General features: G+C 54.1%; 6 protein-coding genes across 6 annotated transcripts; all 6 read left to right on the top strand.

Moving 5' to 3' along the window:
- Positions 1-518: 518 nt before the first annotated feature.
- On the top strand, positions 519-2,225 carry NECHADRAFT_100835 (uncharacterized protein; the record flags this gene model as incomplete). Its single annotated transcript, XM_003045035.1, has 5 exons — positions 519-651; positions 712-1,114; positions 1,164-1,210; positions 1,261-1,880; positions 1,940-2,225. 5 exons carry the CDS (start codon positions 519-521, stop codon positions 2,150-2,152), a joined length of 1,416 nt encoding a protein of 471 aa, XP_003045081.1. The 3' UTR covers positions 2,153-2,225.
- A 4,142-nt stretch (positions 2,226-6,367) lies between these two features.
- Positions 6,368-9,849, top strand: NECHADRAFT_61807 (uncharacterized protein). The gene is made up of 3 exons (XM_003045034.1): positions 6,368-6,675; positions 7,318-7,470; positions 7,833-9,849. The coding sequence occupies exons 1-3, from the start codon at positions 6,488-6,490 to the stop codon at positions 9,436-9,438; spliced, it is 1,947 nt and encodes a 648-aa protein (XP_003045080.1). The 5' UTR covers positions 6,368-6,487; the 3' UTR covers positions 9,439-9,849.
- Positions 9,850-11,964: 2,115 nt separating this feature from the next.
- On the top strand, positions 11,965-13,825 carry NECHADRAFT_61804 (uncharacterized protein; the record flags this gene model as incomplete). Its single annotated transcript, XM_003045033.1, has 5 exons — positions 11,965-12,144; positions 12,196-12,408; positions 12,510-12,635; positions 12,688-13,158; positions 13,204-13,825. The coding sequence occupies 5 exons, from the start codon at positions 11,965-11,967 to the stop codon at positions 13,669-13,671; spliced, it is 1,458 nt and encodes a 485-aa protein (XP_003045079.1). The 3' UTR covers positions 13,672-13,825.
- Positions 13,826-14,530: 705 nt separating this feature from the next.
- Positions 14,531-15,257, top strand: NECHADRAFT_100832 (uncharacterized protein). Its single transcript, XM_003045032.1, has 4 exons — positions 14,531-14,639; positions 14,686-14,732; positions 14,782-14,845; positions 14,899-15,257. The coding sequence occupies exons 1-4, from the start codon at positions 14,588-14,590 to the stop codon at positions 15,147-15,149; spliced, it is 414 nt and encodes a 137-aa protein (XP_003045078.1). The 5' UTR covers positions 14,531-14,587; the 3' UTR covers positions 15,150-15,257.
- A 485-nt stretch (positions 15,258-15,742) lies between these two features.
- NECHADRAFT_100831 (uncharacterized protein) lies at positions 15,743-19,530 on the top strand (the record flags this gene model as incomplete). Its single annotated transcript, XM_003045031.1, has 6 exons — positions 15,743-17,407; positions 17,619-17,635; positions 17,854-18,001; positions 18,202-19,072; positions 19,124-19,339; positions 19,391-19,530. The coding sequence occupies 6 exons, from the start codon at positions 15,743-15,745 to the stop codon at positions 19,528-19,530; spliced, it is 3,057 nt and encodes a 1,018-aa protein (XP_003045077.1).
- A 217-nt stretch (positions 19,531-19,747) lies between these two features.
- On the top strand, positions 19,748-20,790 carry NECHADRAFT_94287 (uncharacterized protein; the record flags this gene model as incomplete). Its single annotated transcript, XM_003045030.1, has 2 exons — positions 19,748-20,012; positions 20,153-20,790. 2 exons carry the CDS (start codon positions 19,748-19,750, stop codon positions 20,788-20,790), a joined length of 903 nt encoding a protein of 300 aa, XP_003045076.1.
- Positions 20,791-20,825: the final 35 nt, after the last annotated feature.

Genomic DNA, 20,825 nt, shown 5'->3' with positions numbered 1-20,825 from the left:
GCTGAAGCACAGAGTGAAGCTTGGGCCGTGCTCCGGCTGAGCTCTCATCCCGACGTGTGAGCTCTCTTCAGATTATTCTTCATGTCACGTAATCGAACGAAGGAACTCCCGGAGGGGCGCCGCTTTTAACGGCTCCGAAAACGGTATCCGCAACGGCGAGAGTCAATCCATTTGGTCCAGTTAGGAAGATGACTGTTACAATGGGTGGCTGGACCTGATTGGAAATGGTTGCCAAAGATTTCGAGTTGCCTTCGACCAATGACTCGATACTCGATACCGAAAGAGTCATGTTCGGGGCATGATGAGTCGCGCTTGTGAGACGAGCCCTCGAATTTGCTTGCTGGCAACACTCTCACGTGATGTAGTCTCCTAAGATTTAATGAGCAGGACCCCTCCATGTAGTCATGTGACCCAGTCAAACTACCCCTCCCCCTCCTTGGGTTATCGCCAGCGACAAAAAATCCACAGCCGACCCAACTAAGTCGAGAGCGCGAATCGTACCACTACAAACCACCAAGATGTTGGACATTGAGGATTTCATCGAGGAGCGCGGCGGAAACCCCGAGAAGATTCGGGAGAGCCAGCGTCGCCGACATGCTCCTGTCGAGCTCGTCGACGAGGTTATTGCCCTTTGGCAAGATGCTCGAAAAAGTGAGTCACCAGAAGAAGTTGTTGTTTTCCTCCGATGGGTTTGTTAATCTCTGCCTATAGCCCAATACGGCGTCACGCAGATCGGTACCCAAATAAACGGTGTTCAGAAGGAGATTGGTCTCAAGAAGAGGGCCAAGGAGGACGCGACCGAGCTGCTCCAGCAGAAGGAAGAGTTGACACAGAAGAAGAAGATCCAGGAGGAGCTTGCTCTGGCCAAGAACGCTGAGCTCAAGGTCAAGGCCAAGATGGTCGGAAACTACGTCCACGATTCGGTGCACGTCAGCGACAACGAGGACAACAACACCATCGAGCGAACTTGGAAGCCTGAGGGCTTCGAGGAGTCCAAGAAGGCTGCTCTTTCCCACCACGAGGTGCTCTGGCGAATTGGAGGATATGACCCTGTTCGAGGTGTTAAGCTGGTCGGCCACCGAGGCTACTGCTTGACTGGTTATGGCATGTTCTTGTGAGTTAGCCCAGCGCAGGCGAAAGCGGCGACATTCTGACGCGAATAGGAACTTGGCTCTGATCAACTACGCCACAACTTTCCTCTTCAACAAGGGTAGGTAGCTCACTGAGCATATACCGAGGATCGTGCTGATCATGATGCAGGCTTCACCCCCAACCAGCCCCCTTTCATGCTCGATCGTGCACAGATGGCCAAGACCGCCCAGCTCTCCCAGTTCGACGAGGAGCTCTACCGTGTCTCTGAGGGCCCTACACCCTCTGATTCGGATCGATACCTGATCGCCACCAGCGAGCAGCCCCTGTCTGCCCTCCACGCCGACGAGTGGATCCAGCCCACTGAGCTCCCGATCAAATACTGCGGCTACAGCACTTGCTTCCGAAAGGAGGCTGGCAGCCACGGACGTGATGCTTGGGGTGTGTTCCGTGTGCACCAGTTTGAGAAGGTTGAGCAGTTTGTGCTCTGTGGCCCTGATGACAGCTGGGACCACTTTGACCAGATGATGGCCAACTCTGAGGAGTTCTACAAGTCTCTTGGTCTTCCCTACCAGGTGGTGGGCATTGTCACCGGCGCGCTCAACAACGCCGCTGCCAAGAAGTATGATCTGGAGGCCTGGTTCCCCTTCCAGTCCGAGTACAAGGAGCTGGTTTCTTGCTCCAACTGCACAGACTACCAGACCCGTGAGCTCGAGATCCGCCACGGATCCAAGAAGGGCAAGCAGATTGTTGGCGGTGGAAAGAAGGAGTACGTGCATGCTCTGAACGCGGTAAGTAAATCGGGTTGATAATACGTGGAGTGAGGACGTCTTGCTGACTTGGACGATAGACCCTGTGCGCGACTGAGCGAACAATGTGCTGCATTCTCGAGAACTACCAGACCGAGGAGGGATTGGTTGTTCCCGAGGTGCTCCGGAAGTACATTCCAGGAGAGCCCGAATTCCTGCCGTTCGTCAAGGAGGCTCCCAAGGATAGCGAGAAGACGGAGAAGAAGGACGGAAAGAAGGAGAAGGCTCTCCCAGTGCGCGAGAACAAGGCATAGACGGGTCCTTTTGAAGCGATGCCATAGAGAAAGAAAAAAAGAGGTACATCACTTGATGATACAATGTAAACCTAACGAATTGATGGGAATCTGGTTGATACAAATCTGGAGGTTTGAAGACCGAAGAGGCTTTGCCGCATATGTGACTGAATCGGCCTGGGACTTGCGTGTCTTGGAGTTGCTGATTCCATGATGCGACTGTCTGGACCTGGAGATCAGTTCGTGATACTCTACATGCTGCCAAGTAGCAAAAGTCACGTGCACAAACACGGGACTGTGGTGGAACGTAAAAGCGGCCACGGCAACTAGCTCTACGGATGCCTGGGTATCTTCCCCGCCCCTTGTCAGCATCACCGGCCGTCTCCGTAGCCCAGACGGAGGTGGGTACCGTTTTGGGGGCTTCATCTGCCGGAGCCTTTGGTCAAGGACACCGTCTTTAAACGGTGCTCACGGAACACGGCGGTCGGCGGTGGGTAGGGCTATTGAACCTTGTAACTTAAGCTTGAGATGCATTGGCTGAAGATAGAGGGTGCTTTGCTGCGTTTATTGGATACCATAGCAGAAGTCTGAGCCACTTCTGGTGATTGTTACTGTGGAAGACTGGTACAATCCATTCAATCCAGTCGGCGCCGGAGACTGGAACGGACGGTACGGTGCGTCGGTGGTAAAATACACACTGTGCTTCACTCGGGACGGCCCCACCGTAATTCCTCTGCAGGTGCCGGAGAAGCGCCTCTCTCAGCACCACTTACCAGGAGGCGCCTGCGAGTGGCATCGAGCGCGTCGGCCGGCACGGAGGGTGCGCACCGAATTGCAATGTGAGAGGGTGGGCGTATGAGCCATGATATGAGCATCTCCTGGACGAACCGTATTTCGCGGTGGACAATTGGCGTGTTGCGCGTGTCAGAGATGGCGCCGGGCGGAGGTGTTGGATGCAGGCCCGAACAGACCTGGACCATGTCCGGCCACATGCCTTGCCATGACATGCTTGTGGACGTGGTTTAGAGAATGGTGCTGTGCTGTGCATTGCCTTGCCTTGCCCTGCCTTGGGGCGGCAGTCACTCTATCCGGACACTGGGTAACAGGAGTGGGTGGACGTTGGCCACCGGGAGGTGAGGTGATTTATATCGCTCGCGTCCAAGCTCTGACCTATGTCTTGGCTCATTCTCGCGATCTGTGCTTTAAAGGAGGTGACGACCTGGTTAGATACGATTGGACGCGCAGCAAGCTCTTCGCGGACGGCCCGATCGGGCGCGCGGGCTCTCCCTGATGGAGAGCAAAGAGGTTGGCAAAAGAGGAGGTGTTTCTGGGAGGGGGACGCGGAGAGCCCCGACAACTCCGGACCAGGCTGGGATCAACGAATCTCATCCACTGCCGGACCGGTTGCCGTGAAGATCACTGCTGCACAGGAGGAAGAATACGCAAAGAGATGGCACAATCACGAGGGCACGAAATTCAGAAATGGGGGTAGGCGAGGGCTGCTGGAATATCGTGTGCGTGTGGGATATTTGAGGCTCCGGGAGAGCTAAGCTGAGGTTACGCCGACCCGATTTAACAGGGGCGAAAGGTAAGCCCGTATGGACGGCACGGCGGCCATATCACTGACTTGGCACGCTCACAGCTCCTTCAGCGAGGGCAAACAAAACCTCGTGTCGGCGGTAGCACAGCGACGAGAGATCTCCTACCGCAGGTATTTCCCACAGCGTGTGAGATTATTGACGCAGACTCGAGGGACGACGTAACAGGCGCCTGCGCGTCGTACTCTGTGCCTCCGGGCGGAGAAGAGGGCACCGCCACACCCACCTCGGAGTTCGGGGTCGCCCATCCATTTTAGGTCGTTCCCGCCCTGGAGAGAGGAACCCGTAGCCCGAACCACGGAGGACGAGCCATGGTGTTGAGGGCTGGTGATACACGGATCTGTCGATGTAAGCTGAGAGCTTTCATGCGAATATTCTTTGACAGCTCCATGGTCATGCAAGCACTGGGCTTATCCAGAGTCTAGAGTATGCACAGCTTTGTAGAAAACAAAGACAAGCGAGGACGGGAGGGCTGTCTGTTTGCTGCCAGCCGGCGGGCAAACCAGCCTACGTAGCCCCAGCTCTGGAGACTGCCGAAGAGGAGAACACCTACCCCACTCCGCCCAGGAGCGCGCTCTCTCACCCATCATCTACACGGGGCGGCCAAAGTCACCAAGTACCTCCGCAGGCTGGGTACCTGGATTCCCAGGTTCTCTGGGTGGCCGTCCGGGGGACAGACGGCGGTGAATACCATGAGGAACCTCGGGCGGTGCGGGATGGGGAAGAAGAAGAAAAAAAGTATGACCCCGGCGACGGCGCGAAATCCATTCGGCATTGCCACCGTTTCGAACCGTCCTCACGGCGCTTACGAGCCGGGTGGGAAAATGTCGCAACTTGAATTGATGCGGACCATGATCAAGAAAAATGCCAAACAGGATGACAGGAGTTGACGGCCAGGGCAGCAGAGATCGCGTCCGATATTACCGATGCCCCGGATATACCGATGCCGGGGCCCATTGCTACGCTACCCTCGGGCTTTGTTGTTGTGCTTTGCTTGATTACTTGCTTGCTTGCTTTCTCCACGCCCACGAGGGGGAAGAAATCCTGGGGAGATGCAAAGTGCGTCAATCACCTTGTCTTTTGACGCCGACGAGGCTGCAGCTGCGGTTACACCGTCGCTGTCATTCTCGTGACCTGGGGGGGTTCTGGAACAGGACAGAGGAGAAAACCCGTGACAATTGGAGAGGGAGCGAGCGCCGGACGGTGCGACATCCACACTTTCGCTCCAGGAGGTACGTACCTCCGTAGGGAACGGAGGGCCCCTTGAACCTGCTGCCGCGTGTGCACAGCACAGCAAGAAGCAGCAGCAGCGACGAGTTTTTGCGCCCGCGCTTTCATCCCATCCTTTGTTGTACGTCGGCGTCACCCCCCTTTGACCCCGCTGGCTCTGCTTAAACACCGAGTGATTGAAATGAAATGCCTGATGTAAAGTGTACACTAGATGATCTTGAGGAGGAGGTGAGGAGCAAATGTGCTTGGCAGTTGCGGGCTCTTAAAGACATGCCGCGTTCTTTTTCACCATCAGGGCTGGAAACCTCTCCTCCGTGGACGGCCACTACGGGGTCAACCCCCATAGGCCACGGCCCCCTAAAAGCCCGTCCTCCGAGGGCCCCGGATAGCGCAGCTGTTGCGGATGGCGGCCGACTTTTTGGGCCCCTCCAGAAGGAAAAAGGGCTTCCTCTCCCTCTCTGATCGGGTTCCACGCCCTCGTCGGTTTACGGCCCACGCCCCCGTGGCTCCCTCCTCCGTTTCCCGTTCTCCGCCCGTCCCCCGTTTCCCAGGGCCCCATTCCCAGACCCCGTCATTTTCCTGGCCTTGCTTTCTATTATTGCCTTTGTCTTCAGGTTCGTTCGCTCTTTCTTGTGCCTTTTGCCTCCGCCTCCGCCGCCCTCCGCTTCTCCTCCATCCTTCTCCTCCTCCCTCTCCCATCATCCCACATACCGAGAGTCTTTTTGCGTCTTCTATTGTCTCTTTCCTGCTGTGCTTTTCGGCAGTGAAAACATCATCTCCTCTTTCTGCCATTTCCACGACATCACGTGTGTATTGCCTGGGCAGCCGGACCCCTCCTGGAGTCTTGCCCGTCTCAGCCGCTGCCCGCTCCTACTGATCGCCCCGGGCTTGGTCCTCTCCCATCCGATCCCACGGCGCCGCCTTGAGATTGTTTTTACTCTTCATCTCCCATCCAGGCCGTGCGTGAGTAACTCTTTATCATTCTCTCGACCTGTTTCCCTTCTTTTCAAGAGGTTGCTCTGTATTTCCCTCTCGGATCGTCGCTGGAGACCCGCTGTCGCAAGACTTTCTCCGCCGACCGAGATTCCCCAAAGCGCGCGCGTGCCTTCCGTTCGGCCTCGCTCGCCTCCTCTTTCCTCACGGGACCCTCCGGCCCTCTTCCGCTATTTTGCAACCACCCGCACGGAGCCCACCCCGAGAATTTCTTCCTCTTTCACCACTTTCATCTCGTCTTCTTCTACTCTGAATCGAATCTTTCGGGTGCCTTCCTTCACGGCCTCGTCGTCTCCGCCCGTTACAGCAAGCCCTCGCCGTTGAGCGCTCTTACTCACCACTCTTAGACGGCGCAACCGTTCTTCTCCCCACACCACCGCGACATAGCTTCGTCGCGCACCCGCAGACCATGTCGTCTGGCGTTGTGCGCTCTACCGCCCTCAGGGCCGGCGGCGCCTGTGTGCGCTGTCGCAAAGGCAAGACCAAGTGCGTCTACGAGAATGGTCGCGCGCCTTGCAAGAATTGCGCCAAGGGCATGCACGACTGCTATCTGCCCTCAGAGAGCATGGCCCACCACCACGGTCAAAGTCCTGCACGACACGCCAACCCCCATCGTCCCCCTCGCGACAGTCTCCCGGCCTCCGGGCCCGGCGGTGCAGCTGAAGCGCGCCAGGCCGTCGTTGGCTCCAGTGCGGCTCGCCATGTCCAGGCAAGCTCTGACAAGTACGTTTTGTCTTTCTATTTTCTGGCCGTCTCGCTCTGTTTCATCTGCCTCAGCCCTGCCCGGCATTCCTCACAACCCTCACCTGCGCAAACTTGCGCCGTCATCAACAACATCATGGTCTGGCAGAGTGCCTAGGACTTTCTGCCTGGGCGAGTCGCTCACCGGTCACCATCCTGGGTGGATCGGCAGACGACACGTCCTCGCCTCGCCTTGTCTCGTCTCATCATCACCCTCTCCCGTTCTCAGCTTCCTCCGTCTTCTCGTCCGAGTGGCCGGCCTCCCTCATCCCACACCCCCATCAGCCCCTAGCCGGACCCTACCTACCCCCTGCCCTGTTCCCCATTTCTCATTACCACACCCGCGTCCGCGTCTCTTTCGCTTCTCTCCCCGAGTCGCACCTTGGCTTGTCCTTCAGCCCCGTCTTCTCTCTCCACCTTGTCGCCGTCCTGCTCGGCTTACGGGGCGCCCACCAAATTTGTCCTCGTCCAGCTCTGCTCGGAAGCTCAGGCGCCTGAGCATCAGACGGGCCGTGCCACCCCCTACATATGAGGTCACTCGACACTTTGTGCCGCTGACTGTTCGCTGGCCCTGGCTCTCCAATCGATTCTAATGGTTCCTTGCTAACCCGGACACCCCTCCAGACTGACGCCTGAGCTCATCGCCGAGTGCGAGCGCGTTGTGTCAAAGACCTTCCCGGCGTGCGTCGCGTTCCACAAGCCATCCTTTGTTCAGCAGCTCAAGAGTGCTTCCTTGGACGCTGCTCTTGTTTACGGTCTATTGACCTGTGCAGCCCGGTATGTCGACTATTCCGATCCCTGCTTTCCCCAATTTTTCCCTTTTGCACCCGCCCAATTTCCTCGGCCGGTGTCGCTTGTGCATCGCCTTGTCCGTGCCCTCATTTCCCGCGTCCTCGCTCACTCGCCCGCCCGACCGGCATGTGGATCCACACCGATCGGTGCCACCGTCACCGAGTGTTTGAGCTGGCGCATACCCCTTGGTGACGCCGTAGCCCGGATTTGTGCCGAGGCTTCCCGAGTCACTGCGATCCGAATCCCGTTTGGCGCCGCATCGTCGCCGTGAGCTTGTTGAGAGCTCCGGTCTAGACACTTCCAGGCCCGCTGATAAGATATGTGCCGCTAACATGTGCCGTCTGTAGGAGTTCGCCAAGCCTAATCCGCCGCTATGGAGGTCCGACTGCGGCTGCCGAGACCTTTGCCGCCAAGGCCATGACGCTCATCAACCAGAATCTCGACCATCCTAACCTCGTCGACATCCAGGCTCTGTGCCTGCTCATTATTCACGAATGGGGTTCTCGCAATGCTGTTCGCGCCTACATCTACCTGGGCCAGGCTGCCCGCATGATTCAGATGTACCGCATCCTGAACAGTCACCACCCGTCCCCCGATGCCGACCAATTCCTCCGTGACGAGTCGCTGCGCCGCACCATCTGGCTCATCTACATCCTCGACTGCCTCCTGACGAGCACTCCTGGACGTTTTCCCGCGCTCTCTGCGCACGATACCGCGGATGTGTCGTTGCCCTGCTCCGACATCAACTTTGCCTTTGGCAATGCTGTGTTTGTCAAGACTTTGCGGCAGCAGCTTGACCCAACTGCCATGCCTCCTGGCCAGACTTCCTCCGAGATTGGCGAATTCGGTTACATCGTCCTGGCCTCGACCATCTGGCGTGATGTGGTTGCCATGCTTACCACGACTACATTGTCTAGCTTCCGCGAGGAGGATTGTGCCGATCTGATTGCTAAGATCGAGGGCCTGCGAGCCTCTTTGCCGATGCAGTTCATCGATAAGCCAGGCCAGATCAACCTGCACATGACAATGGGCTCGGGATACACCTTTGCCATGCTGCACTGCCTTCTCCACTGTGCAACCATCTTTGTGCACCGTCGGCGTCTGCTGCAGGAAGTGACTGCTGCCAACTTTAACCTGGAGTCGTTCCGCTTAAACCCCCGATGCCACGATATTATCGATCGTCTTTTTACCTCGTGCCACGGCACCATCTCTCTACTGACCGCCGTCGAGGCTGGCTCCGAGAAGGATCACATCCCGTGCTTCCCCATCTTCATGCTCTTCTCGGCCTTCACCGCCAGTGCCACAGTTGCCTATCTGTCTCTGAAGGGTCTCACACCACCCAATGCTGTCGAGACTGCAGCCCACATTGTGAAGGATGGTCTTCGCTTCATGAGCGACGGCACAGAGAACTGGCCGCTTATGGGCAGCTGGCTGCGACACCTCACCGTCATGCAGCGTGTCCTGAACAACGACGCCGCTGCTGCTTCTGGCTCATTGCGTCACGGCTCGACCTCCCACGCTGCGGCGGGCATCAAGGACGAGATTTCCTCCAACGCCGATACGAACCCGGATGCTATGGACTACGATCAACAGACGAACGCTGGCGGAAGTGTGTCGGGTCAGGTCAACCCCAACCGATCCGTCTCTGAGTCGGTGCGCGGTGACAGCGAGCCTCCTGTCGCCATCGCCAGACGACCTGGAGTCACCACCATTAATGGTGGCTCTGGTGGGGTGTCTACTCCCACTACAGTCTCCCCTCCCCCGGGGAGTGCCCCTCACGGGGTGGTGCACGATATCAAGCAGTCAAGCCCCGAGATGGCCAACGGCATAGTAGCCAGCCAGGACGGGCAGACCACAAGCCAAGACATGACGGCACCTGAGCTGTGCCAGGCCTTTGAGAGACAGCTCCTTGACCTTGACGACCTTGCCGCCTTCATGGGTGGCGGCGTTTAGAAGACAAATTATTGATACCGAAATTTTGGTGACGGTGCATCATGAAGCTATGAAGGAACTATTGAGGACTAATGGGGTTATAAGGCGATGCGATGGATTTTACTTTCGTGTGACTTTTTTTTTTCTTTCATTGATGTTGTTCTACCGTTGACGGGGACGCTTCAAATATGAGGGCCAAAGACGGAGGGTTAATGCCGTTCTGGGGAAGCCATGTCACGATGATGAAGCGAGAGGGTAGCATATTGAGGACCAGGGGACGTGTAGGATTATGTTCGTGGGGATACCCAATATACCCTGGGCCTGGGGGCGTTGGGGTGGGAAATATTTCGAATTGGTGTCTGGAGACACCTGGCACTTGTTACTGGTATTCTAAGATCAAGACAATCTTTGCTTTCCCTCGATAGAGGGGTTACGATATTGTGCCTGTTTGCAGTGATGTTGAACTTGTTCTCAGCGACGTTTGTAAAGAGGCCATCATCACCTAGTTACAGAGTGTGGGTTTCAAGACAAGACGATGTTGAAACCCAGTCTCGTGACGTTGAACTCGTGCCTGGACTAGCCCAGGGGCATGCAACTGATGAATGGGACAAGAGTCTGGGCTCTTCTCCAAGTCTCCAACTTGGAGTCACTTGGAGTAGCTCCTAGATGTGTCCTGGATTACCAAGCTGTGCATTCTCCGACTTCGCAGAGCCGCAGTGGAGTCAATTATTGAAAGCAGGTGGACATGCATGGAAATCAAGATGGAAGCCAGGGTCGAGACCAATCACCGGTTCCATGACCAAGATATTTTTCCAATGGCCGAAGGGATTGCCGAGGATAAGAGACGGCTATTAGCAGTCATGGGTCAAGTGATGGATGACGAAGTGAAGGAAAAGAGGCTGAAGAACAAGAATAAGCGAAGGCGGGTAAAAATGGGCCTGCGATGTTCGGAGGTTCGGGAATTGGAGAGAGAGAGTGCAGGTGACTTGTAGTTCCTGTGATTGATATCTTATTTTTGGACGAGGCTGAATATGACAGAATGCCAAGTTTTTTTTTTGTCCCCCTTTCTTGTTTTATAGAATTGTTCTGGAAGGACTGGAAAGGGGCTGGCACCTATTCAACTCGGGTTGTCATCAGAGAGACATGAGTGATGGGGATCGGCACACACTGATCAGCACGTCTGACACCGCTCGGGCTGGAGAGTGATTTCCGGGGAATCAAGCTTGTTGGCGCTAATGGAGAAGCATGTTTTGATAGTCTAGTTGAATGGGGGAGGAGGGTCTGGAGCAGCATCCTCGAGGGGTCAGGATGGTGGTTTGTGGGGATGTAAGCTTGGAGATGGAGGCCTTGGAGTCCATGTCATTGGCCTTGGCATTGGAGTAGTCATGAGACAAAGTAATGCATTGTCTCCTCTATCTCTCCTCCTGACTCGTTTACGCGCTGTAAACTGACTTCTGACAACGTATTGACTCGAACCAACATTCAAAGGGCTGCCTCCCCCAGTGATGTCAACTGGCAAGGGGACCCACTGAGGATGCCGGATTGCCGAATCTCCCTCTCCAAAACAGGGATGGGCCCGGCCGGGTCTCCACTCTTTTCGGCGGACCTGTGCCGGGAAAGACGGCGTGTGATGGGACAGAATCTGAAGTCCTGGGGGAAGATTTGGGTCGTGCGGAGGTGGTTTTTCTCCAGGTTGTAGGGATTATGGAGAAGAAGGGATCCTTTGTTCGTGAGGGGAAGGAGGGGGGGGAAAGGGTTGGGATGTCGGCAAGTGTCGTCCTGAAAGATTGTTGTGACGATGCCAGCTGTGATTGTTCATCTAGATCTTTACCTGTATCTCTATGAAAATAACACATTCTATGTAATTCCCGGTTTAGAAGATGACAAAGCTGTGAAACTGGAACGAAGGAGAAAAGCCTTCTACCATGTGACGGGTACGACCGTGTGGAGCACCGGCAAGCCCGTAAGGTAGCAGACATCTCTCTCTTGCTCGACCAAGATACGGGAGGTCCCTGCGGCCCCTGCAACACAGAAAACCGAGATCTGCGAGGGTAGATGCCGAAAGCAAAAGAATGGTCCAGGCCTCCGGAGCCGGCACGCCGCAAAGGTACCCACGAGACCTGCAAGAGAAAAAGAGACACTGACGTCGAGCCGTATCAAGGGCTCGTGATTGGATAGACTAACCTTTGCTTATTGAGTTCGGCATGGGTTCGGGGGATCGTCGTGATGAGCGTTTGTGCCGTGTAAGTGGGGATCTTTTGGATGAGCGCAGTAGGAGTATATTAAGATGAGGGTGTTCCGCATCAAGGGAGGCTTTTTTACTCTGTTACTCAGACAAGTCTTGACCTGTGTGTCTTAGCTTCTACACATCATTTCATATATATACCTCGACATCTACTGTTGTGGTTTACACATTTATCAACGGTTTACATTACAACACACGCTACTTGACAGCCACATTCCCATCATTGGCTTCATCGATTGGTCTACACACTACATCACATTCAAACTACAAACAAGAGGAATACCCTCTACAAAAAGCCCATCATGGGTGAACACGAGTACGACACGTCGGCACCTCACGAAAACATGACGGCCGGCAAATACATCACCACGCGTCTCCCGACGCTCAAACCTCCCATGCACCAACTGCAGAACCCGATAAAACTGCTGCGCATGCTCAACGCGCAGCAGTGGGCATTCTTCTTTGTCGCATTTGCGGCATGGGTACGTCCTCCCACACATTACGCTCCTGAGTACAGTCGCTGACTTTGATAGACGTGGGATTCGTTTGATTTCTTCACTGTTTCTTTATCGGTGACGAGTCTGGCCAAGACATTTGACAAGACAAAGACGGACATCACATGGGGTATCACTCTGGTCCTCATGTTCCGATCAGTAGGATCTATCCTCTTTGGTATTGCCAGCGATCGATACGGTCGAAAGTGGCCATTCGTCATCAACAACATTCTCTTCATCATACTCGAGCTTGTAAGTCTTTTCATCCCTGCTGTGGATCCCGGCTTGGCAATCTTGGCAGCCTTTTGCTAACTTGATGGTAGGGAACTGGTTTCTGTAATACTTATTCTCAGTTTTTGGCTTGTCGAGCTCTTTTTGGTGTCGCCATGGGTGGTCTTTACGGTAACGCTGCCGCTACCGCCCTTGAGGATTGTCCCGAGGAAGCTCGAGGTATCATGAGTGGTATTCTTCAGCAAGGTGTAAGTACCACGCCACTTCACTTGTAACCTTCCATTGCTAATATCTTCTCAGTATGCCTTTGGATATCTTCTCTGCGCCGCATTCGCCCGAGGTCTCGTCGACACCACACCCCACGACTGGCGTCCCCTGTTCTGGTTCGGCGCCTGTCCCCCCGTCCTCTTTATAATCTTCCGACTCATGCTTCCCGAGACGCAAGCATACCAAGAACGTCAACGTCTCCGCCAAGAGGCCGGGTCGTCCGACGGCAAGGGCAAGGTGTTTGTCAAGGAAGGCAAGGTCGCGCTGAAGCATCACTGGATGCTTCTCGTGTACCTCGTCCTCCTTATGGCCGGCTTCAACTTTATGAGCCACGGTAGTCAGGATTTGTACCCCACCATGTTGGAGAACCAGCTTGGCTTCTCAAAGACAAAGGTCACTGTTACTCAGGTTGTTGCTAACCTGGGTGCCATGTCGGGAGGTACTGTTATCGGTTTCCTCAGTCAGTCCATTGGTCGTCGACTGAGCATCATCATCTGCTGTATCGTCGGCGGTGCACTTTTATACCCCTACACATTCGTCCGTGACGAGTCCATCATCGCGGCTGCATTCTTCCAGCAATTCTGTGTCCAGGGTGCCTGGGGTGTCATCCCCATCCACCTGATGGAACTGTCCCCTGGTGCTTTCCGTACCTTTGTCGTCGGAACATCCTACCAGCTCGGTAACCTCGTCTCTTCAGCATCATCAACCATCGAAGCCCGTCTGGGAGAGAAATTCCCCCTCCCCGAGACAGAAAAGGGCGAGAGCCGATACGACTACGGCAAGGTCATCTGCATCTTCATGGGATGTGTGTACGCATATGTCATTGTCCTGACATTCATCGGTCCCGAGAACCTACGCGGCAAGTTTGACGTTGCCCACGACTCGGATGCTCGCGAGGTTGTTGGTTCTCAAGCCATGGAGAACGCAGCCATGCACCACCGCAAGGCTAGAGATGAGGAAGAGAACGATCCCAGGATCAGTGGAGAGAAGGCCGAGGTTACACATGTTCGGGATTAGATTTAAAAAGGATTTAAGGGGAGGCCTGAGGCGATTTGGTGAGGAAAAAGCCCAGACGATGGATAATCGTGGAGGATTTGTCAAGATGCCTTGTCTCTGACATGAGCGTCTGGTATATGTTAGCATTTTATGAGTTATGAATTGAAAGCATGAAACAAGCACAATGATTCCAATCTTGGCGGCTCAAAGGTTATCACGCCCTTAAGTTGACAATCAGTCTGTTGCTGATTCCATCTCACTATCATCCTGGCTTGACCCGCCCCCGCATGCCTCCTCATCAACGTGGCGCCTCATTACGTATAGCAACCGTTCTCCAAAGGAAGATCTTTGCGGATCCGCATGGGACTGTCCTTTCGGGCGTGTTATCCAATTTCTCCGGCCAGCGAATGCTCCGCTTTTCCGGGCTGTTTATCATGCCAAGACTGACCGGCGCGGCGGGAGAGGCTTTCCCCGCATTCATGGATGTGCTTGAAGGAGGGGATTCCAAATGTCGTTGGAAATAATGACCTGACTTCTGTGGTCAGACAAGGGTGAAGATGCTGCTTTATGGGCAGAGATTTGGCGTGTAGACGTGTTGTCGATTACAAACTCGAGCTGTATCGGAGCTGTGATGTCAGAGGATTCATCCATGGTGAGGGGGACATCTGAGGCAGTCGGGTAACTCATATCCGGGCCTCAAACTAGACGCCGACGGTGTAGCATCCCGCGCTTGGCCATCTCTAGTTTGCATTGACGTAAAGGAGCGGGCGACCGGCCGGACTGGGTCGTCGGGTCCTGTCCACAGGGTCAAGGTCGAGGTATATATATTCGCTGTCCGAGAACCTTGAGAGCACTTTTCACTCTGCAGATCATCGAGACACCTTGAAGGCCTACACACCTTTCCAAAGATACCCTAGCTTTGTTCACTTTATTCACAATGCCTCTTTCCGGAAGCTGCATGTGCGGAGCCATCGCATACAAGAGCACAAGTGAGGCGTCTTTGTTACCAGACTTGTACATGTCTAATTGTTTTAGGTGACCCTGCTGTTACTGCTCTTTGCCATTGCCTCGATTGCCAAAAGGTGAGTGGTTGTCGTTGCTGCTAGATATGTTGTCGCTAACACATCCAAGTGGACGGGCGGCCCCTACACCACCAACGCCGTGGTCCCCGAAGACTCATTCAGCGTCACCAAGGGTGAACCCCCCCAAACCTTGGATCATTAATTACATAAATTAACTTTTTCTCAGGAACCCCCAAGCACTGTGACATAACTGGCGCCTCTGGAAAGAACAACCGCCACTTCTTCTGTCCCGACTGCGGCTCTAGCCTGTACACGCGCCTCGACGTCATGCCCGGCAACATCGTCATCAAGGCGGGTGGTCTCGACGAGGGCAAGACGAATCTCAACAATAAGATTGACGTCGAGTTTTACTGCCGCGATCGGCTTGACTTTGTGAAGCCCATTGAGGGCGCCAAGCAGGAGCATCTGTTTGGTTAAGCAAGCTTCATGATCGGATGTCGGTGTATAGATGGGTCGGGTGACTAGACTACGATTGGCACGACGGTTCTAGCTGCATCTGTAAATATCAACTTTGCTTTTTGCTCGACTTGGCGGTTCGTGCCGTGTTTCACAGCCATTCTCTTTGGCTACTCACCGGTGCTGATTTCGCCTCTTGTCCATCACATGAGCTTCCCCGACGGAGTGAGCCAGTCATTCATCCAGTGGCTGTTTCCATGGAGATTGGTGAGTTTTTGAGTGACGCCTCAACATTCCTTCTTGTAAGCTTTCTCTTGCCTCTCAACTTGAACAACTTCTTTCCTTGTAAACATGTCATATTCATCTTTCCCTCAAGAATTCGCAATTCTCTCCGTCTTCGGTCTCTGTCGCGCACGTCAGCTGAAGCTGATTTGACGTCTCACAACGCCAGAGTGGGTCACCCAGCTTCTCCGCAAGTTGGAGGTGATTGCCTCCCGAGAACCCAACCCCTTCATATCCTTGTATACCGAGATAAGAAACGGTTTCATTCTTCACCGAGCAAGCTTCTTCCATTTCATCAATAAGAAATTTATAATCCAGGTTTCTCACAAGTAATGGGATCTGCGCAATCTACGACACGGGCCGAAGGCGCCGAGTTTCTCCTCCCACCTTTCAGCCGCGATATCACGACAAGCTCTCCAGAGGCCAAGAAATGGGTCGAGGATGGCATAGTCTGGTGCTACGCTTTTAATCATGCAGAGGGAGCCCGATGCTTTGAAAAGGCCATCGCTGCTGACCCAGCTTGTCCCCTCGCCTACTGGGGTCTCGCCTTCGCCCTAGGTCCCAACTACAACAAGCCGTGGAAGCACTTTAATGGAGACGACCTTAAGCAAACGGTTGGCCAGGTGCTTGAAGCGTTGAAAAAGGCTGAGGCACTATCTTCAAAGGCCACTCCTGCTGAGCGCGCCCTCACCAGCGCCCTGCGACATCGCTATCCAGATGACGCCGATGCTACCAACAACTACAAGGTCTGGAACCGCGCATATGCTGAGGCTATGAAGCCAGTGTATCAAGACTTCAAGGATGACCTTGACGTGGCGACACTATACGCGGATTCTCTCATGAACCTAACACCTTGGGCCTTGTGGGATGTGCGGACAGGAAAGCCGGCGCCTGAGTCAGAGGTATTAGAGACACAAGGGGTGATTGAAAGGGGACTGGCTCAAGATGGCGGATACGAGCATATAGGCCTTTTGCATGCCTACATCCACGTCACCGAGATGTCAGCCGAGCCCGAGAAGGGTCTTGTCGCGGCTGAGCATCTCCGTAGATTGGCAGGAGAAGCAGCCCATCTCGCGCACATGCCATCCCACCTCGATATCCTCATCGGCGACTACCGACGAGCCATCTCTGCAAACACCAAAGCCGTGTTGGCTGATGAAAAGTATGCGGCTCTTCGTGGAACCGGTGACTTTTACACCGTCTACCGCATGCATGACTACCATTCCCTGATTTACGCTGCCATGTTTGCGGGTCAGTACGGGGTTTGCATCAAAGCCGTAGATCGGATGGAGGTAGCGCTTCCAGACGATGAGCTACGGCCTATGGCTGACTGGTTGGAGACTTTCCGGTCTGTCCGTCCACATATTCTGATCCGGTTTGGCAAGTGGCAAGAACTCATCGATCTTCCGCTTCCTGAGGATCAGGAGCTCCTGTGTGTGACGACGGCGATGATACACTATGCCAAGGGCGTGGCCTGGGCGGCGACAGGCAATGTTGAGGAAGCTGTCAAAGAGCGGGAGCTGTTTCTCGCGGCAAAGGCGAGAGTGCCTGCTAATCGGATAGCATACCCCAACACGTGCTCTGACGTTCTGGACGTGGCCGAGGCCATGCTTGACGGCGAGCTTGAGTATCGTCGGGGCAACATTGAGCTGGCGTTTACCCACCTTCGCAAATCGATTGAAAGAGACGACGGTCTGCGCTACGCTGAGCCGTGGGCATGGATGCAGCCTGCCAGACACGCATATGCTGCGTTGCTGATGGAGCAAGGTCGTATCGAGGAGGCAGCTGAGGTGTACCGAACTGACCTTGGACTGGACAACAAGCTATTCCGAGCGAGACATCACCCAAACAACGTATGGGCGCTGCACGGATATCACGAGTGCGCGGTCAAGTTGGGCCTCAAGGGCGAGGCCAGCATCATCAAGCAACAGCTTAAGACGGCCATGGCGTTTGTGGACGTGCCCATCGAGTCGTCGTGCTATTGCAGAAGGGACGTGGTGAATGAGTGTTGTGGAAAGACCAAGATCTAAGCTACCTACGAGTGAGGGCTGGGTGTCATATATAGTAGAATCTAGATGGTGTCAGAATGGAGTTTGAATCTTCTCAAATTGGCTCATGATGATCCACAAACTCTCTCACCAATAGTCTTCGGGCCAGTCATTCGTGCTCAGCTCTATTCAATTACTATGTTCCTCTACTTGATTATAGTCCCAAGACAGTTGCAAGTAAGTTGTCCGGATCGGACATGATTCTGTTAGTGGGCTCTCCTTGCACTGACGCTCACCCAGTCTTGGCTCTGGCGGTGACGGGCATACCGGGCTTACAAGCGATGATGAACCTTCAGATAGAAAGCGGTTTCTTACTTCTATTCTTATCGTATCTTGGATACTCATTTGCTCTCGCAAAAATATTTTCTTTTGTGAAATTTGATGTGCTTCCGAAGCCCACGACGTGGACGACACAAAAACTTGGCCCACGAGACCCCGCGTCTACTCAATTCTCCCCCAACACCATCATCACCCTCAACCTCACTACTTCCCCAGAGATATACCAACTTACCATATGCCTCGTCCTGTAAAGAAAGGCGCCTGGTATGTTTCATGCTCTTTCTCGCACTCGGTGTAGAGCTAACTTGAGAGGACAGCCACACCTGCAGACGGCGCAAACTGAAGTGTACGCCAACTCATGGCCCTCTCGTTCTACCGCTGAACTCATTCTGATGCCTCATCTTAGGTGGCCAAGAACTACCCTCGTGTCAGCAGTGTTCTAAATCAGGCCGCTATTGTGATAGATCCGAGACGCCGACCCGGTTCAGTACATCACCATTCACTTCCGCTGCTGTCACTATCTCTGGCTGACACTCACTCCGGTTCAACACCAGGAACTACCAGATCCCGATAGCCCACGTCGCGCCCTCACAGACCAAAGGATAGCCCGTTTATTCCACTCGTACACCGCTGAAGTATCGCAATGGTACGACTTGAGCGACTCAACGGGCGCCTTTGGCATACTTGTTCCCAGCATTGCTCTAGACGAGCCACTACTCTTTTGCGCCATCATCGCACTCTCTGCCATGCACGCCTGTAAGACCTCAGCAAAAAGTTTTAGAAAAATGGCCGAATTTTATCATCACCGCTGCGTGCAGAGGCTCATCGAACTTGACCAAGAGGACGAACTCATCACCCGGGGAGTTGCCCTCACAGCGACATGTCTTTTGCGATCTTACGAGATTCTTGACGGTGACATCGACCCAAACAGGCACCTCCGAGGCGCCTACTCCATGGCGCCCCTCCACGATGTGCTATCTGGCAATCTGCAACCGGGACTGCCTGGCGCAGGCTTCTGGAACTACCTGAGAGAAGACATTACCTTCAGCTTGTTTGAGAAATGTCCACTCAAGATGGATTTGGCCACCACTCCGCTTCTAGTCAACCACCATTCAGCCCAAGATTACCTCAACTCTATCACCCTGATTCTTGGAAAGATCATCAACACCACATTCGACCGTGACTTGACGGATTCAGAATGGATTTCTGCTGTGGAAATGCTAAGTCAATGGCGAGCAGCCTGTCCAGAAATAATGCAACCCTTTTCTCGAGAACAATCGGAGCCAGGGGCCATCCATCTGTTCCCAGCGGTGTGGTTTTTACAGCCATGCCATGGTAAGTTCCTACTTTGTCCTTTTCCCCAGAGATGGCTCTGACGATTCGTAGCGGCAACAATGCACTATTACCTTGTCGCTCTGACTATCCTATGTGTCTACGCAAGTCTGCAGAACCTTGAAGACTTGAGGAAACTGGACCTTTTTGGTATCGAAGTCGAGTCCAAGGACCAACTTCTGGACGCCTTTGCGGTCGAAATCTGCGGCATCGCTTTCACCACAAAGATACCCTCCGTTCTCGTCAATGCCTTTGGCCCAATTGCATACTGTGCGTTACCTACTTCATCGTCCAACCGTTGGGCTTACTGACCAGGTACAGGTGCTAGATTCATCAGCACTGAGCCCGCCCGCCAAGAACTCGCCCGACAGCTCCTCGCCTGCAAGTCCAGCATCGGATGGCCGGTGGAACGGCTCATAAATGAGCTCAAGTCTTTCTGGGGCGCCGAAGAGACAAACTGAAATGCAGAAGCGATTGTTGGTCAGATGTCATCCAAGCGACCCTAGACGAAGCTCTATGGGGCAGGGTTTTCCGAGCTCGGGAAACCCGCATGGTCTTGGCTATCAATTGGAACTATAAATCATGATCCCATTCTTGCTCTAGAAGAGGGCTCAACTCATTCCTCAGACCTTCTTTCATCTTATAAAATATTTATCATCGCCTAGAGATATGGCTGCCATGTTGCGGACTCGAACGATCCTACCAACCCTCATCAAAGGGACCCGATCCTTCGCGACGGTATCCTCTACCTCTCAACTCGGAGTTGTTCAACCTTCTGTCAAGGAGATAAACAACTTGTCCCTTGACTCTAGGAACCTTGAAAAGGCTGTGCGGCACATGCACAGAGATGGCCTGGTTGTCGTCGAAGACGTTGTTCCCCATGAGCACCTTGACCTGTTGAACAAGAAGATGGTCGAGGACGCCAACACGCTTCTAGCCCGAGGTGACAAGGGTCCTTATAACTACAACAAGGGAAACATCCAGCAGGATGCTCCTCCTGTAGCTGAGTACTTCTTTCCTTCCATCTTTACAAGTATGCTTCCTTGTACATACCATGTCCCAGTTGACTTACATATCTGCTAGACCCCATTGCTACACAAATAACCACAGCCGTGATGGGCCCTCGGCCAAAGTGGACGTTTTGCTCTGCAAATTCGGCAATGGCAACCGCGCCCGGAGGTTCTCCCCAGCGTCAGCCGGTGCATTCAGACGCCGACTTTGCCCACCCTGACCACCCATTTGCCCTTGTCGTCAACGTGCCCCTTGTCACAGCCACACCAGAGAATGGGTCGACCGAAATCTGGCTCGGAACCCACAGCAGCTTTGGGCTTGATGCGCAGGAAGGCGCTCACGGTGATAGGGCCAGTGGTCGTATCAGGGAGGATCTCTTGCGCCAGCGCGAGAAACTCTCACCTCCACTGCAGCCCGTCATCAAAAAGGGTAGCATCATCATCCGCGACCTGAGACTCTGGCACGCGGGGATGCCAAACACTACTCAGGAGACCAGAGTCATGCTAGCTATGATCCATTTTGCGCCTTGGTTCAGGAACAGGATGAGGCTCGAGTTTGGGCAAGATGTCAAGCCTATTCTTGAGAAGTTGGAGGGCGAGGGAAAGCTTGGGTTGGATGTGCCCGTAGACTGGGTCAGTAGGGAGGCTGTGCTCGAGGGATATTTGAACAGGGGATTCGGGAATAGCTATGACTTTGACCAGGAACCTTGAGTGAGCATTTCATGCTACCTGAAGGTATACTGGAT

This window comes from Fusarium vanettenii, assembly GCF_000151355.1.
Source record: "Fusarium vanettenii 77-13-4 chromosome 6 genomic scaffold NECHAsca_20_chr6_4_0, whole genome shotgun sequence".
Lineage (NCBI taxonomy): Eukaryota > Fungi > Ascomycota > Sordariomycetes > Hypocreales > Nectriaceae > Fusarium > Fusarium vanettenii.
The sequence above is the reverse complement of the archived record's forward strand: the minus strand, read 5'-3'. Positions and strand labels throughout refer to the sequence as shown.